Source organism: Fukomys damarensis, unplaced genomic scaffold (genome assembly GCF_012274545.1).
Source record: "Fukomys damarensis isolate Sample0158 unplaced genomic scaffold, DMR_v1.0_HiC HiC_scaffold_7, whole genome shotgun sequence".
Taxonomy (NCBI): Eukaryota; Metazoa; Chordata; class Mammalia; order Rodentia; family Bathyergidae; genus Fukomys; species Fukomys damarensis.
In genome coordinates, this window is record NW_022900919.1 from 43,460,904 (window position 1) to 43,479,797 (window position 18,894).

Consider the following 18,894-nt stretch of genomic DNA (forward strand, 5'->3'; position numbering starts at 1 on the left):
TGAGACAGGGTCTCACCATGTTGTTGAGACTGACCTGGAACTCACTATGTAATCCAGGCTGGTCTCGAACTCACAGCGATCCTCCTGCCTCAGCCTCGCAGCGTGCTGGGGTTACAGGCATGTGCCACCACGCCGAGCAGTGTTGGGTTTTTAAAAGAATTCAAATACTGAGTGACTGGTAGAAAGTGAGTTGTACATGGCAACACAAAATTAATTTATAAACTTCACAGAATCATTCAGTACGACAGCATCTTAACATAAAAGTATGGTTATAAAAATCTCTGCCTTTGGTTGAGTTTCCACTTCTCTGCCAGGCCCTTTGCACACACTCCTACTGAACATCTGAGCAGCCAGGTGTGGAGAAGGATGCTTGTCCTCACCCAGAGGGCTGGCTACTTCTCCATGCTCCAACAGCTGGTAAGGGACAGGGCCAAGACTGTGTCCACCCCTGACATCTTGCTATCTTTCCACCATGCCTTCCTGTGAAGTCCCTCTCACACCATAAGGGCTGGGTGGGAGAAATGAGCACATGGGATCAATGGATTTTCTTTACAGAACCCGTAGATTACAAAATGAGGACGTTCTTGTCTCTACTCCAGCTCTCTCCACTGCCCTTCCCCTGCCACCTTTTCAGCAGATCCTCCTCCAAGGGAAAAGAATATCCAACTGTCTACAAATACTTTCTCTTTAAGTGAGAGGGCCCTTGAAATCAGGCATGGTAGTGGGGGCTGGCTTGGCTTCAGACTATGTCCCTTGAATCTAAGTTAGCCATGGTAAGGAGTTTATGACAAGAGCACAGTGACATGGGAGACTTAAGTTTGGTATAAAATTCTGCTTTCCTCAAGTCTTAAGATATACGGTTGCCTTCCAGACCCAACCATCTTTAAAATGCCAAAAAATACCTACTACCTTCCTTTGGCTAGCAAGAAGCCAAGAAGGAGGTGATGGAGTTTTAGTTGGGTGCTACTGGAGCACTGCAGGACTTAGACTCTCAAAACAACTTAAGTGTTAGAGGAGGTGGCGGCAACCTACAAGAATTGAGCCCTGGCTCCTGCAGCTAGGGGCCTCCCTTTCACCTAAGAAAACCTAACCCCACCTTCTATATTCTGTGCACTTCCATGCGTGTCCAGAGGAAGGCAGCCCTATGGACCTTGAAAGGCACACTGTCACACAGACTTTAACAGCACAGATATAATCTGAGGTGTGGGCTCCCAGGTGTTTTCCTATTCAGAGATGCTAGAGTAAAATGCAGAAGACTATTGAGAGCCAAGAAGACATCTGTAGCTTCCTGATGTATGCAGGCAAAAACTCTTAATGAGAAAGAAGCTGAATGCTAAAGGGGGCTCCACACAGCACTGGATTATTCTATAACCTGTGTGCCTAGGGTGTAGGGGATCAGTGAGTATTTAGGGTGAGGCCGACTTCAGGTCCTAACGCCAAAGCCTCCCTAAGGAGGGGTAGTGGAATTCCTCTCCCCAAAGGTTCCAAGCAGAGCCTGGGATCCTCCTGAGAAGAGATGAACACCACAAACAGGAGGCGGGTGCTATGTCCCAGAAACTGATGCCCAGTCCACGGCCCACTTCCTACACTGAGGACACACTGCTGGCCGGCCCAGTGTATGGCAGGGTGTGACTTGCTGAGACAGGGTGTGATCAGAGTTTAAAGCCAAGATGGTATGCTGCCACAAACACATTAGCTTTATCTCAAGTATGCCAGAAAGTTCAGTCTGGGCACTGAATGATTCTACGCCAACTTCAGCAAACAGTTACTGCAGAAGCTCTTAGGCACAGCGACTTGGTCCCATTATAGCAATGATCATGTCGTCACCACTGCTAACTCAATATTATTTAGAACCTTCTCATTCCCTGGAGTGTGCTGCCAAAAGTGCTAGCTGAGTATTAAAATGTTCTCCAAATGCACAAAAAGAATCATCACAAGGCAAGAATGAAATTCTGGAGGCGGAGGTCTCTGTGGTTACCAGCAGCAGGCAGGGCTACACACTGAGTCATCTGTCTGGATCTAAGAACTCAAGAGTGATTGAAACCTGGTCTCTCAGGGAAGTCAAGGGACCCTGGGTGGTGGGCTTGGTGGTTTCCCTTAAGCACCTTAGCTGGTAAACAGGTCCTGGGTGGAACCTGAAGACCAACTTTTTGTCCCCAGAAACAGCCCTGCTAATTGGCAGTTAGCTATGTGGATACCCTGACGAATTCTCTTCCTCTCCTTATTAAGCATGAGGTTGAAATTAAAGCTGCCAATTGCCTCAATTGGTCCCCACAGGGATAGGTTCAGCTGTGGCTGCTGTTATTAGCTAAGGAAGGGCTTGGGGAAAAGGCTGGGATGCTGGGAGTTACCCTAAGGGCTTCTGCCAAGAGGAAGATGTCTAAGTTCCTCTGCTAGCTAGAAGAGGTCACTCTTCCATATGGGGGCAGGACAATTTGTGGTTATAAAAGGATAAGTACAAACAAGGTGGTGCCCAAAGTGTAGTCTGGGCAAAGGGAGACCATATGGAGTTCTGGTTATAGCAACTGGTCCAAAGTCAGTACACACAGGGGAACTCATGGGGGCACTTGCTAAGGGGTTTGGAGCCCTCTTAAGGGAAAGAGTTAACAAACAGCTAGAAAAAAGCCCAGTGAAAACACGTGATTTGCCTATGAGGATCAGGCAAAAACAAAACAGGATGAGTGCAATACACTGAGCCACCATTGCTGGATCTGCCATGTGCAGGCCACAACTGCAGTGTGTACAGTACAGTGAGCACCATCCCGTATTTAGGATCTGGAGGAGGTATACCATTTGGCCAAAGTCAGCCAGCTAGTAAGTTTCAGAGCAGCAGTTTAAACCCAGGCTTTCCAGCCCATCAGGTTCAACATGGAGCCCTGTGATGTCCCAATACCGTAATTCCAACCCTCTATCCAGCTGCTGTCCTTTCTTCCTTCACAGACTCGGAAAGACAAACATACAGTCTCACCTGCTGGAGACATACTGCCACGTATGGCATCTCGTCTCCCTCCCTTGGGGGGCTGACAGCTCACCCCTCACTATTCCGACAGCCTCCTAAAACACAACCTCTTACAGCCCACCCCCCACTCAGATCACCCCAACCGCTACAGGATGAAGTTTATCATCCTCCTCAGCCTGGCATTCCAGGCTACGGGCAACACAGTGCCACTTAACTTCCAATCCTGGCCTCTGTGTGAGGTGTGGCAGGGATACTTTTCCCACACATTTTCCATGCTCTGCCTGTGCTCATGTTGACCCCCCTGCTCAGGAGACCCTTGCCAGTTCTTTTCTTAAGGTTCATCTACAGTCACATTGCTTCTGCCATTGCTTCTTGAAAAGCCAGCATGTTCTCCTCTAAGTGCCTGGTAGCCCTGAGACAGTAAGGGCCACTTCAGACTTGCCCAGATGAACTTTCTTGGGAAGAGCCTGGCTTGAGCTCTAGCCCTTGAGCTAAAGACAATAAGCTGTGTGGCCAGGAGCAAATCACTTTCTTTCTGGAAGGGGGTGAGGTAGGCAAAGGTACAGAGGACAAGGGTAAAAATTTAACAAGACAAGCAGAGCTGGGTGTGGTAGTGCACACCTATAATCCCAGCACAGAGGCAGAGGCAGGAGGTTCAAAGCCAGCCTGAGCTACACAGTGAGACCCTGTCTCAAAAACCTCAAATAAAATAAAGTGGGGAGTACTGTCTGGCAAGCGGCATAAGCTAAACAAGATGTGATGAGATAGGGAGACACTCCCCCACCCTGACTGACCCCTTTTCCTCCCCTTCCTATATACTTTGTCATGCTAACGATGATTCTAGCTTGCACTGTTCAAGTTTACTTGTTCCTCTGCAGAGAAAACAGCAAATGAAGGGCTACCAGCAGCAAGCTCTGAAAGCTCTCAATGTGCATCTGCTATGAGTGCAGATATACACCTAGGAGTTCCTGGTTTCCATGGGAGAGACATGCCTCTATGTATTGTTCTTCCAAACCGTGGAAGAACAGTTCAAGGAACAACCATGAAGCACCCCCGATCCCCCACTAGCAGTATACCAAGTTAAGGCTGGAGAATCAGCCCTCAGCTTCTGGTACTTTCGTTTAGAAACCGGAAGGCAACTGAGACCAGAGTTTCTTCCTCCAACTCCTTCCCTGCATTCTTTTCCTTAACTCAAAATAGAAAAAGATTTCCCAAATTGCAAATAAAAAACTGACTCAAAATCAATTTTATTGTAGCTAGCAATCATAGTCCTGGTGTTCTGTAACTATTAAAAACAAATACTGCCGCCTGCCTTGAAAGTGCAAGGACCTCCCCCGCTATATAGATATATATATAAAAGCAAAATGCTGGTGCTAGAAGGCTGCTCCATGGCAAAACCAACAGGCAGGCCATGTGTCTAGACCGGCATAGGTTTTCAATTCTAAAAACCAAAATAATACAAAACCAACAAAACTTTGTGTTCTTGAGACATGATTACAGAAGAGTACATATGCAAATAAAGACCTAAGAGCCAGACACAACAGTCACCTAAGGAGAAGCTGATTACAAGGTAAGAATAAAACAACAAAATTGAGCTGAATACAAAATTAGGAACACAGCCCTAGGTCCCAGAAGATCATTCTACTCCATGCCCGTGAAGGTGCCCTGCCTTCAGTACCAAATTTGAGATACCATTCCACTTCAAGTCCCTCTCCTTTTGCCGTCATATCCCTACCTCTTAAGAGTTCTGCCCCACTGACAGATACATGTGCCACAGATCAGAGTCACCTCTGAGTTATCCCTTCCTTATGGCCCTAATTCAGTCTGCAAGACCCCTTCAGAAAACCTCAAAATTCACCCTGCACCACCTCCAGTGCCATGTCCCCTAACCTGGGCAACTAGACTTCCTAACCGGGCTTCCTGCTTCCACCACACTTGCCTCCAATTCTGGCAAGACAACAGCCAGAGCAATCCTTTCAATGTATACATCCAAGGTCAAAATCACAGTTCAAAAATTTGTCATGACCTACAAAGTTGCCCTGATCAGTTTCCCATCTCCTACTGGCCTTACCACACTTGTGCCTACAGGGCTGCAGACAGCTCCTTCCTCCTCTGCTAGACAAAGGGCTTAATCTTCAAGTCTGTTTTAGGGTCAAGCTTGCAGAAAAACTCTCCAATCACCCTGGGAAGGTCGCATATTTACTGCCATTTTCTTCATCCATTCCCGACTGATATATCTGCATTACTCCTTTATGACATGTCTCTCAAACTGGGATCTAAGTCTGCCTCGTACCAGGCCTATTTTTTCCACCAGGGCATTACAAGCACCTCAATAAAAAACTAATGGGCTCATCTGGTGTGTGTTTGTGTCTTTTCCTTTTTATTAGAAGGGAAAGGAGGGCAGCACAGGAACCAGCACACTCTGAGATGCTACTGGTAGTTCTAGCTCTGCTTGGTCAAGAACTGGCATGAAAGGACAGCAGGATCCAACATCTGTTGAGTGCCTGTGGCAACCCCTAGATAACCCCTACATAAACCCCTTTTACAAAGAAGGATTCCAAAGTCCCAAAAGGTACCCAGAGTTTAAATGCACCAACTCCAGGGATATCCATTACATAGTTTAAACGTGGCATGCAACAGGTGCTCAGTCTATGCCTGAAGGACGACCAAATGAAGTTTTCTAGTCACCACCATTCAAAACTTGCCTATGCATCACAGTGTCATCATTCTACGTGCCCTACTGTGTCTCAATTTTCTTTCTCTGGGGGTGACCTCCCTACCAGCAGACTTTGCTGTTACCCTGTGTTGCCCTCCTGGTACTCACTGGAGATCATCCTAAGACATTCTTCCTTAGTATGGTTCTAAAGTCTACTAAATTATTTCTTCGGGAGCAGGAGGCCACAGGGCCTTGCCTCTTTCTTAATATACACAGCCTGAGAATAAGCAAGAAAACATTGTCCCAGTCCTAGAACAATGGTTCACCATTGTTTCTCATTCAGATGAGGAACAAACCAGGCATAGGGCACAGGGAAGCGGGTCAAGGATGGTCTTTCAGGTGCCCTGGTTCTCTCTCTGAATGAGGAAACCAGAGGCCAGATAGGAGTAGCTTGTCCAAAGTAAAGAATCACCAGGAAAAGTATACTGGTCAGGATTAGAACTTCACAGGCTCTCCTGGGTTTCAGGCCCAGCTTCAAAGTTTCAGAGGGTAAAACGATAAAAGTTGAGGGTCATACAGCCCACATATTAGGAAGATGGCAAGGTGGCAGTTGTGCCTTTATCCCTTTGCAAGGATAGTTCTCCAGCTTATGCATGCAGTATGCAGCTTGTGCATGTGTTTGGCCTGGAAGAAAACTCTAAAACTTACCCTCCCTAGCTTTAAATTCTGTAGGTATGAGGTGGGGCCAGAATTGGGCCTTTTAACAGATTCCCAGTGTCGCTGGTATGAAGACCATGTTTTGAGAGCCACGCTTTCTCAATGATGCTGTTTGTGTGTTAGAGAGTGGGATCTAATGAGGAGGGTGCAGGAGGAGTGTGATGATGGCTTGAAGTTATCTTTCAGATCATGGAATAGCCTCGACCTATTCAGGAGGAAACACCTCACTCATGATACTCAGTTCCTGCCTCTGAGGAAACAGAAGCAATCCTTCTCCTTCCAATCAGAGCTATAATTCACCTATGGTCAAGGAATAGTCTGTTCATGGCATCACTTAAACCTAATTCTAGAAGCAGGTGGCAAACTGGAGTTCTGATGACAGCTGCCACATGGCTACAGGACATCTGCAACAGTGGGATGAAGCTGTGTCCTCTTCAACGGCTTTTGGTGCCACAATGGGCCAGCTGGTGCCCAGGCCATAAGGTCTAATTCTGGGCAGAGGAGGCAGGAGGACTCTGGACAATGTCAGTGGTGACATCTGGATTTCAGTTTAGGTACTTGACTGAAACCCCAGAACAAGTTTTGCTAAAGGTAAAAGACACCCTGTTGTTTGTGTGAGGTGTGGCAGACTCATACTCCTTTCTGTTGCTCTATGCAAACCAAGGGTACCTTCCAAACATTCACCAAATCCAAGCAGGCAAACTGGTTACTAACAACAAATAAGTTTTCACTTATGCCTTCTAGTTCTCTTTATGCTTGGTAGCTTGGTACAAGGGGTTGGGCTGTACTAGTAATGCCCACGCAATCTGCCAAAGTCCAACAGTACTATACTCCTACTTTAAGCCTTAGATTCCAGCTTTCTGGAAGGGCACCCCCCCCCCCGAAAAGCAGACTAGAAAGAAAAAGAGGGGTGTTGCATGTGGTTGCTAAGGGTACTCCTTTCCCAAAAGGATGGAAGTAGATGTCCAATGAGTCAATTGGCTGGCAATGTCTTGGTAATTTTCCCACTGGAAGAGATGACTGGTACTAAAATCCAACATGATACACTGAAAGCCAACCCGCTTTCCCCATCACTATCACAGTACCATGTCTCTGGATTCAGAAAAACAAAAACCACAGCCATTCAAAAGACTACTCACCCTGACCCCCATGCTTTTTGCTGCCTGGGAAAACAGGAGCATTTCTATTTTCCTCACTATGCACTATGAAGAGCCTAGGTGGTTCCAATCTACTCGAGTCCCCAGGCATCACTTTCTGAAACAAAATTCAGAATTTTTTCTGACCTGTGTATGATGCAGGCTGAGTTACAACTTTCCCCTGGCACCTCTCACTGAAAGCGAAATTCCTCTAAAGTTGGGAAATTCATTGCAGTATTTTATGGTATTGATTTATTTTAAACTTGGCTGGCAGTTTTAAGGCCTGCCATGCTTGAATCCTTGAAATGCTGGTGAAAGTATCCATTTCTTTGATTTTGTAACAGCATGGAGGACCCACTAGGGGAAATGAAAGGGGCTGGGAGTTTGATAGCTCTCTGCCTTGTCTATTAAGACAAAACCTTGTGTTTTCCTCAGGCCTGGCTCCACACACCTCCACTTGTGGAGATCACTACAAGAACAGCTAAGAGTACTGTATCCCAAGGTGTGACCTTATAGACCACCTGGCTGTTACAAGATTAAGAACAGACCCCAAACACCATCTCCTTCACGAAACCTCTTCCTGGATTTTGACAGGGCCCATGTCTTGTCCCCACTATTAAACTGTAAGCTCCTAGGGTAAAACATTGGGGTCTACTCTAAGTGATCAATACCTCCACTGGACAAGAGTCTGCCTGATGCCAGGAGGGATCCTGCCTACCAAACCTGACCTCACCTAAGAACATTTCAATCAAGGGGTACAGGCAGCCCCACCAATTTCAGTAGGCACAAAAGATGACCTGTCTTTACATTCAGAATTTCATGCTGGGGAGAAACACAACTATTCTGCCATTTTGCTGGTTGTTGTTGTTCATTAATTCCTTGGAACAGGCTTCTTCTGGGGTGCCAGGGACCAGACATGTAGAGGGCATTTATGGATGGTGCTACAGACTGTTCTATTGGCACTCCCTAGTGCCTTGTACTTTCTTGGCTGCTGTGCCTGGGGTGTATTATGGGTCTCTCACTCTCCTATCATTTGGTAATTTTGACCTCAGCCTGTTCATGTGGCTTCTGCCTCTTGTGCTGCCAGACCCCTCATCACAGTGGTGCCTCACTATCAGCCTTGCCACCCCTGCCGACATTTAGGGCTGTGTCAGGGTAAAGCCTAGAGGAATCTGCATAAGGCTGACCTCATCTGAATGACTGGCTGTTGACTGTGCAATGGTGTGCCTAGGGTCAGCTGCCAGACTGGATGATACCCATGACATACCCATGGCAGCCTGTCCACTGAGATCTACGGGGCCGTTGGTGTAGCGCTACTGGAGGGGAGCCCACCACTCCTAAGTCACTTAGGAGGCAAAATGGAACAGTGGAATCTCCAATCAGATGCACCCTGTATCAAAATCTTGACTTTCAAAACTTGAGAAACTCCAGTTCCCTTATCTGTAGAATGAGGGCAAACAACAGAATAGTTAGAAAGGTAATTTGTAATAATAGTGCTTAATTCAGGGCTAGAGATGAAAAAGGGCAGGGTCACTGCCCCCTGCCCCCAGGTCAGGGGTCCCTCAAAGCAGGCTCTGGAACCCATAGCTATTACTGTATCTGTGTGCCCCTGAGGTCAGAGGAAATGAGAGCTGGAAGGAACGCTGTGCCTCCAGGATGCATTGCTTGTAGCTGGCTGATTACAAGAGCCCCCGTTATTACCCAGAGGGATGCTGTCTGGCTGGACGGAGCCCAGGATACCAGGGAGGAAGAGAGTGAGGAGCATCTGGGCCTTGCTACAGCCCCAGAGCCTGCCTGAGCCCTCCCAGATGCTTAAGACCTGCAAGAACTTTAAGGGACAGCTGATCCTCAGGGTGAGAAGCCCCATTACATAACTGACAGTTTGGCTCCTCTGGCCATGCAAGGGGAACAATCAAAAGAGATGGCAACTGCAGGCCACATGGGAGCTGCTGAGCCTTACAGAACACTAGCCTTCCCTATCTGGGGAGGAAAACTCCAAAAACACCAGTAGGGACAAGGTCCCAAGTACTCAGGTACCTAGAACCCACTAGGATCCATACCCACACATGCCCACAGTTCAAGGCTCCAGCAAAGATTAAGCTGTCTGTAATCAGCTTCTAAAGCACAGAATTGGGCTGGGGATTTAGCTCAGTGGCACATTGCCTGCTTGGCAAGCATGAGGTCCTTAGTTCGATCCCTGGTATCAAAAAAAAAAGGGCTGGGGATATAGCCCAGTGGCACTGCACCTGCCTCACCAGCGCAAGGTCTTGAGTCTGATTCCCAGTACCAAAAACCAAAACGAAACAAAAATATGGAAATCAGTATAGAGATTCCTTAAAATAACAATAAACAAACAAAAAACCCCCCAAACCCCAAAACTAAAGTACAGAATCAACCACTGATATTGGCTCCTTGCTAGCTACAACCGCCCCATAAAGCCTCTCTACTTACAGTGCCCTTTGGAGCAGCATACTCTGAACTCTCTCAGAGCAAAAGAAACTACCTCCTCTCATGGGACACCTAAACACCAGGTGTCTCATCTTCATGTTACCCTTCTCAGGATGCTCATGCAAAGGAGGGAAGGAAATTCAATATGGTTAATATCTAATAATTTGCTGAATTCAATTATGAAACCATTTAAAGTTTATAGACAATTGAGATGATTCAAGAGCCAATACACCACAGTGGTTAACCATGGACTAAGGCTTACATTCAAATCTAGATGTGGCCCCCTACTAGCTATGTAACTTTTACCAAGAAATCAGGCATGACTTTTTTCTGTTATGGGAGGCAGCTACCAAGATTTCATCTGAAGCAAAGAATACTTTCTATGACCTCTTGGGTCACATCAACATCTGATTTCCTTCAGCAGGCCTTAGCTGCCCACTCCAAATAGACGTCATTCAAGGGATTGGCCTCAAAAGGCCCTAGTAACAGAGGTTTGTGTACTGTATAGCAGACTTGGCCCGAATGCAGATTCCTTCATCCCACAACAACCTCCCTGGTAACATGTGGGTGGTGGCACCTGGAACATCACTTTAGCCACCTTCCGGCTGGGATAAAGCTAGTGGCTGGCTGGTAGGATCCATTAGGAATTATTAAACATCTTCCAAAACTGACAAAGCAGAGACAGGGCCCATTGTCGAGTAATTATTAAAAATAGATACATCTTTCTGGAACATTTAATTGCACAAGATAGTTTCTTATATTTACCACAAATAGGACTCAATCTGTGCACAGTCACTAGCCAACAGTCCTTTCAAGGGAATCCCAACTTTCCAACACAAAGTGCATTTTCTTTCACTATGGCAAAAAAAAGCCTGATATAATTTAGCCTTGATTTAAATGTTATTCTGAAATCCACAGTCTTAGAATACTAAGGTGTGTCTTCACGTTGGAACTGGGCTGGGGTCAGGTATGCTTATTATATGCAGCTTGTCTGAAATGCAACAAGTCTAACAGGAAAATTGGAAAAGAATCAGGACACATAAGTTCTGTTCCTTCACTTGGGATTGTAAACAATCCCCTTCTCTCTCTAAGTTTCTAGCTACCACCCACTTCTCTGTTAGTCTTTCTTTTTTTTTTTTTTTTGTTTTATTTTTGGTACTGGGGATTGAACTTGGGTCCTTGCACTTGCCAATCAGGCACCCGAACCACTGAGCTAAATCCCCAGCCCTCTCAGTTAAGTCTTCACAGCAAAATTCCTCAGAGCCATCTGTACTACTGGTTCTCAAAGGGCAGTCTGTGAAGCCAAACTTTTTCATACTGATAAAAGGTATTATTTGCCTTTTTCACTTCCATTCTCTCCTTTATACAATAGAACTTTCCAGAAATTACATGATGATGGCCCAGATTACAATGCAGAAGCAAATGAGAAACCAGCTGACTACTAAGGGAGACATTAAAGAGGTTTGCAAATACATATAACAATGCCACTCTACTTATAATGCTTACTTTTCATTTTTGAAGTTATTTTTCATAAAATATACTTATATAACTGCTATGTTTCTCAGTGTTAATATCACTCTAAAAGCTGCTCTCACTTGGTTTCCTATAACTCCTAGAGTCGCCAATGTCTTCCCACCTGGCAAACCTGATCATCAATACCCAGTCTTCATCTCACTTAACTTACCCAAGGGAAATGCCACTGATTACTTCTTCCTATCAGCTCCCGTCTTTCTCGCCAATCTTAATGTTAGACAATCCAGAGTTCAATCACTCCCAGAAGACAAAACCCAAATTTCTCCAGCCAAACCCATTCCTTCTCTGATGTTTTCCCATCTCACTTGATAGCAACTCTATCTTTCCAGTATCTTAGGCCACAACCTTGCAGTCACACTTAATTCCTTCTCATACCTTGTATCCAATCCACAGGAAATCTTACTGTCTCTGACTTTAAAATATACCCCAAATCCAATCAACTCCCCTCCTCCACAATCTCAAGCCACTACCACCTTGGAACTGGATTACTACAGGGTCCTTGCATCTTACCTTCTCACTTTTCCCTTATATCCTACTTTTGGCACAGCAGATGAAGTGACCCTTTCAAAGGACCAAATGTCAAAGCTCAAAACACACGTCACATAAAAACAAAAGTCAAAATCTCTGCCATGGCCTACAAAGCCTACTCTATTTAACTTTTAGTTACCTCATTCTTCTCTTTCCTATGCACTCACAGATGACTTGTGTTTTATTATGTGTACTAAAGAGAAAGCTCCACAACTGCGAAACTTTATCTTTTCTGTTCAAATATATCATCTGTATCTAAAATAATATGTGGCAAATAAGTTTGCTGTTAAGTATATTGAATGAATAAATGGAATTAGCTTCGTTGTCTATAAAGCTTGGCAAGGGGAGAGGGGTTGTATTCAGTTTTCTTTCCAACTCAAGCTTGTGACTCTCTAATCAGCCAGATACCTCACAACAAGAATGCAGCTTCTAATAGCACAAGGTTTGGCCCCAGGCACTCAAGACCTAGATCAATGCCTACAATCCAGAGTGACAACCCCCCACCCCCACCCCCACCCCAGGACAGTGCAAGAAGATAGGTTATGGTCAGAAACTACCACTGGTTCAGTGGTAATTAGCTGTTAGCATCACAAACTGAATCACCTAACTCTCCTGGAACACTTAAGGTAAACAAGTTTCTCTTATTTTCATGGTCACCTAGTTCTCCTAGATAAAAGAAGTACCTGTGTTTAACAAAACTTTGCCCTAAAAAGCAACACAAATCCCAAGTGTGGATGTCAAATTGGGAGCCCTGATCTCAATTAGTTGTGACAACCTCATAATCTTAACCCAAATTCAATTCCTTCAAATGCCAACCTTCCTCCTTTACCAGGGCAAATTTGAATTGTATGAGATCTTTCAAAAAAACTGAAAAGGTGAGATGGAAATAGGAAATGACAGAATGAAATACAATTCAAACACTGGTAAGCCAAATCTTTGGTTTCTAACACAGCACCACCCAAGTCTCGTTTTGGGGAAAGACTCTTCTCCTACTCACTGGGTGGCAGACAAATTAGCCGGGCATGTGGAAGGTTCTCAAAATGTCTGTGGAATGGAAGAATTAAACCTAGTGACTAACTTCCAAGCATGCTCAATGAGAACTCACAGACGGACCCAGCTCAACTCTGCACGAGCCACCTCCACATAGAAATCTGAGTAACAAGGGGGATTAAGAACTGATCTTAAACTAGGCATGGTGGTGCATCCCTGTAATCCCAGCACTTGGGAGGCTGAGGCAGAAAGACCGCTTCAAGTTTGAGGCTTACCCAGGCTACACAGTGAGTTCAAGGCCAGCCTGAACTACCTAGTGAGACCCTGTCTCAAAAAAAATAAAAAGAATCTGACCTTGTACATGATGATTCTTGAGGCTTGTTCCCTATAATCACTGCGACCAGCACCCCACTCCCCCGCCTCAAGGCTTTAGCAAAATCTAAGAGTAGCTTATTTCTGCCTTTCCATATTGACATTCAAGGAAAAGGGGGAGCGGCCTGCTCAAGTAAGATATACTTGCCCTCAATGTAGTAGGTTCCTGGATAAATCATTTAACTCCTGGTAGGGTGGTAAAGGTGAAATGAGTGCAGTGTGAAAGTACAGTTCCAGGCATATATGGCAATCTGTTTCTGATCTACTGCCCTAGCCTCCACCTCTGCATTTTACCTCAACCTCTACCCACACTGGTCCCTGTCTTGGCAGGTTTTTGTCTTCCCTAATCACATGTCTACATTTTTTACAAAGCTAAATTGGTCTAGGATAGCGATGGCAAACCTTCTAGAGCTTTCAATGATACAAATAGCCCACAAACAAATAGCACGGATGCCAAAAGTTTGCCACCACTGTTCTAGGGTTTCCCAACGTGCCAGGCTCCCTTGAGTCCTTTGTAGAGGCTGATCCTCCTAACTAACCAGGGTACTCCCCCACTCTATCCTTTATTTGCTATTCTTGCCTCTGGGCACCATCTCCAGACAGGTCAATTGCCTTCAACACCCCTCTCCTTCACTGTAAAGCAACTGATAAAAATCAATGAATGCTTCTTTCCTTAATTAAGCTGCAGAATTCATGAAGGAGAGTGTTTGATTTTTGTATCTATTTACCCCACAGCCTAGTAGAGTATTTGGCCAATGAAACCCCTCAATAATTCTAACAAACAAGCAATACTTCACTGTTGTTTTATTTATAGTATCTAAAGTGAAGAAACATGCTATTCAGAGCAGAATAAATGATGGCATATACAGTGGGATGCCATATAATCACTGAAAGTCACACCTGGACGACATGAGCAATGTTCAAACCAGTACTGAGTGAAAGGAGCAGGATACAACTTTCCCTAACTACAGTAAGATTTAAACTATGTAGAGGTGGATGTATGAAAAGAATTATGGATAGTGATTGTTCCCTGAAAACTTATACTTTTTGTATCACATTTTCTACAGTGACTTATTACTTGATAAGAAAAAATCTTTCTAAAAATTTACAAAGTATCAGTCCAAATGCAGTCCTCCTCAAAATGCATTTCCCAGCTTGGGCTCAAATAATCCACCTATCTCCATACTGAAATTCAGGGTGGGGTCTTTGATACTAAGGACTTACTCCTCCATCCACCCTGTATTTCTCCCCAGGACTCAAAACACAGAACCCAGTCCAGTAAGTGTGCATGCAGAACAAGAAGAGAGCACTCACCTAGTTTTAAAACACCCAAGATGTTCAGCCCTGAATTTTAAGCAGCACATGTGACCCGGTCCATTCTGGTTTCAAGTTCAAAGGCATCAGGCCGGTCCTGTGGGTTAGCAGCCAACATATCTTTCAAGAGCTGCTTGATCCCCTCAGACATGGAAGTCCTACGTTTCTGGGGGATGTGCAACTCCATCTTTGGGTTTTCTAGCAGCGCCTCACCAACAGGGACGATCTCAGTTCCCTGTTTAATGTAGGTCCCCAGGAGCTCCTTCTTGGTCTCAGAGTCTATGAAAGTGATCCTTTCTATCATTGCCCAAATGATAATGCCCAGGGCAAAGATGTCTGCCTTGGCTGTGTAGTGTCCCTCCCAGACTTCAGGGGCCATGTAGAAGTCTGAGCCACAGGCTGACGACAGCCAGTATTTATTCACATTCACATTTTTGTTGTCTTGATTGCCCTCTTTGCCTCGAGGTGCCAGCCCAGCACAGACTTTGCTCAGTCCAAAGTCTGCCACTTTGAGGATGGGGGTGCCCGACCGCTCTGTGATGAGGATGTTGTCTGGCTTTAGGTCCCTGTGCACAATGTGGTTTTTGTGCAGGAAGGCAATGGCGCTCGTGAGCTGTAGCATGAAGCTTTTGTTGGTGGCTGGGTCTGGCCGCCGGGACAAGACGTACTGATTCAGGTCTCCACCTTCACAGAACTCCATGACAAACCAGAGATAGCAGGGCTCTTCAGCATAGCCCAGGATCCTTTCTCCTAAATCAAAGGAGGACAGGTAAGAGCCTCAGTGAGATGGACACATTCACATCACTTTTGCCCTTTTTAATGTAGTGCAAGAAATGCACTACATTAAAAAAAGACTGTGGTGACAAACAATTTCCCCAAGAAAACTGACAAAACTGGTACTGAGCCAATTATACACATGCAGATATATTTCTATCAACATAGGACAAGTAAAGATATGACACAGGCATTAGGGACTGGTGTCGAGCACCTGGGGGTTGGAATTAAGAGGCCTGGGTGCAAACTTAAGTTTACAGCTGTCTCGTTGACCATAAAACCATTTTGTTTCCTTATATTTGTCGTTATTAGGGAGCATCATTTCACCCATACTTCCCAAGGCTGCTGGGAAGATGAACAGGTACAATTTGAGAGAAGGCTGTCAAATGTCTGCTGCTTCTATTATCACTGTTACTTCTCGTCAGGCAAATGACCTTCTCTTTTTTCCTAACCTGCTTAAGGAGTCTTGTTACTACATGTGGAGTGGCATTTTAACATTATTTCAGAAGCATTTTCAACTCTTCGATATCCATTGCTAGCATACCATATGTCTAACACATGTCAAGTAAGTAATATGCCTTCAGCTCTGAGGCTTAGTTTTGAGGTAGTAGGTATCTGCCAAAGCAACCTTCAAAAGCCAAACATAGGCAATAGGAAGGTAGGTAGGAGTCAGCAGGTCTGAAGCAGTCACACAGAGTGCAGGCTCTGAGTTACCCTTCAAAGGACAGGCAGATCAGGAGGGGAAAGTGAGAAGGGAACTGCAGACTGGAATAATGACACAGGGACAAATGAACCAGGAAGGTGTGACTAGGAAGTCTGGTGGAACAGAAGCATCTGAGGTAGATACATAAAGTGAATTGAGTTGTGTGGGTTCAAAACCAGGAAAGCTGGTGCCTGTCATCTCCAAGCAAATCCCAATATTCCCTACAAAGCGATTGTTGCCACACTGAGTCCTTAAACGGAAGTTATTTGATGGCAACTGCCCCTGGAGCTAAGTCTAAGAGGGCAGATGTCTTATGTCTAATGAAAAGGAGAGCATGAAAGCAAAGGAACTTGCCCTGGGTGGTGATACTAGTAAGGTGTAACTAAGTTCTCTGGCTCCCAGCATGGTATATTCATCCTACCAAAGACAAGAACCTTACCATCTCAAACACTCTCTGTTGCTAGTCATTTACTCCTTGGTACATTATAAAGACAATCAGAGCTCCAGAAGATTCCTGCTACCACAAATGGCCCTCAAATTATCAATACATAGTCCCAAAGCCAGAGGCTTGGGAATTCCATGTACAGCCAACAACATGACTTGAAAAAAGCTCCAGGCTTTTTTTTCTTTTTATCACAACCTAATAGACCTTACCTCTCCTGCAATTATACAATTTATTTGTTTATGTTACTCATAATCAAGGTGATAGAGGTAGAACTAGTTTAGGGTAGATGTATTTTTTTTTTTTGGAACAGTTCTCACCCCTCTCATAATCCTCTTTCTAGGTCACTGGCAAGCAGGCTGAGGCTCTACCCAAAGAGCACTGCAAAATGAAGCAGCAATCTGAACCCCAAATCCATCTAGATTCTAGTAGAGAGATAGAAGAAAAAGAGCAAGAAGTGTTTCCTGAAAGTACAGCCAGAAAGGAAATGATTTAAAAGCCATCAAATTCCTTCTGCAAAGGCATATTAGAAAATAGTTGAACTTCTGATGGGAGAATAAAGGGTGGGAAATGATTATTATTCTATACACAAAGTTGATAACTATGGCAACTGAAGGAAAAGAGAAAACAGGTCTGCCAAACAGACTGTATGTAACACAGATTTGGAAAAAAGGTAAAAAAGTGGCCTAAGTTAGTGCATGGTAAAGTAGATGGGATCCCTGGACTGAAAAGCCTGTTCTGAGGCAGTGAGCTGAGCCTGAGGGGCTGTGGAGAGGAAAACAACCAAAAGGAAGAAGCATTCTTGGGATCTGATGTGCCATCAGTAAATTAACAGAGTGATAACTGGGGGACACAGCCATTTGTCCCAGAGAGGAAACTGTTTCCCTAAGTAGGGGCCCTTGGGCTTATTTCTGAAGCTGGAGTATGTATTTTCATGCAGAAGCCTCCATCTGCCCACCAGAAACTGGAAGAGACACACCAGAATAGCAGTCCTGCCTGGCCTCTGCTACTTCACAATAAGATGAGGATGAGATAGATGGGAGGGGATGCAGATGGTGGCTGGCTCTCAGTGCATGAACCAAGCCAGGGTGAAGAGAAGCACAGACCACGAGGCAAGGAGTCTGGGTGTAGATCCCAGCTCTACCTAAGGGTTTACTGGCTGGATTCTTAGTTTAGAGGAAAACATGATGGAATATGCCTAGAACCTTGGGCAAGTCCTTAACCTGAGTGGCTCAGGCTCATCTACTAAATATGAGAACGGCAACTATGCTATACAATTACTATGAATTAAGGTACAGACACAAAATACATTTTTCAAAACATAGGTACTTTGGGAATTAGGCACTGGCCATCACTAACATCTTCATTGCCACACAACCCCAACCAGGTCTTTAGAAAGTCACTGATTTCAATACTCCTAGTGCTGAGAATAAAGGTCTCACAAATTATGCAAAAGACAAAATTTACATCAGAAAAATAACAAGGATGATTCCACAAAAATATCACACTTAGGTGGTAATAGCTAAAACCTACACAGGTCTAAAAAGCCCATCGCTGCAAAATGTATGCCAAAGTTGCTAACGATGGCCCCCAAATTAGCCTTCATAGCCAAATTCTTAATGTACACCTTCAGCCCAGTTTGACAACCAACCTACTTTATACCTGCCCAATTTCCCAGATAACTTCTGTCCTCTAACCAGACAAGGTCTCAGTCTTAAATTTCTATTTTAGTTTGTATTAAATTATACCAACTATTCTGGTTAGCAACCATGGCATGACTCTTACATTTAACCATGAGAAAGGCCAGCACATTTTGCAAATTTCTTAGTATTCCAGATTCTCAAGAGAGACCTGCAGACATTTAGAAAGTCTGCTAACTTTAAGGAAGTGGGGAAGGGAAAACAGTCAAACCACTGGTCATCAATGAAACACTAGCTCCAAAATGACCCTTATATGAAGATTCAAAGTGCTACTGTGGTCCCTCAGTCTAGGGGCTGACAGAGGTCCAGTGATTAAGAGTTTTGGCTCAGGCCCATCTCTGAAAGGGTCCTGTGAGTTTCCACTCCAACGCTATGGTTATTTCACCACTTTTCAGATGTACAGTGGTACCCCAGTTCACGAACTCAAATCTCTGCATGATTCTGGTTGCAAACTGGACTGGAAAAGAACTGAATCAAAATTTCCCATAAGGTCAACATCGAACCTAACCATTAAATTTGATTTGGTTCTCATCCAACTCTATGGAAAGAAACTGGTGAACAAAGGTACCACTGTATAATTGGAACAGACATATGTAGCAACTTCTAGAATCCCCACATGAAA

At 44.7% G+C, this 18,894-nt stretch overlaps 1 protein-coding gene across 1 annotated transcript in view; it reads right to left on the reverse strand.

Moving 5' to 3' along the window:
* The window catches only part of Stk35 (serine/threonine kinase 35), a gene marked incomplete at its 5' end in the record, with an annotated part of 41,275 nt that overhangs the window by 11,417 nt on the left and 10,964 nt on the right, over positions 1–18,894 (reverse strand). Inside the window, one exon of the mRNA XM_010611062.2 lies at positions 14,654–15,403. Coding sequence (XP_010609364.1) covers positions 14,691–15,403 — 713 coding nt within the window. The remainder of the gene's footprint in view (positions 1–14,653; positions 15,404–18,894) is intronic.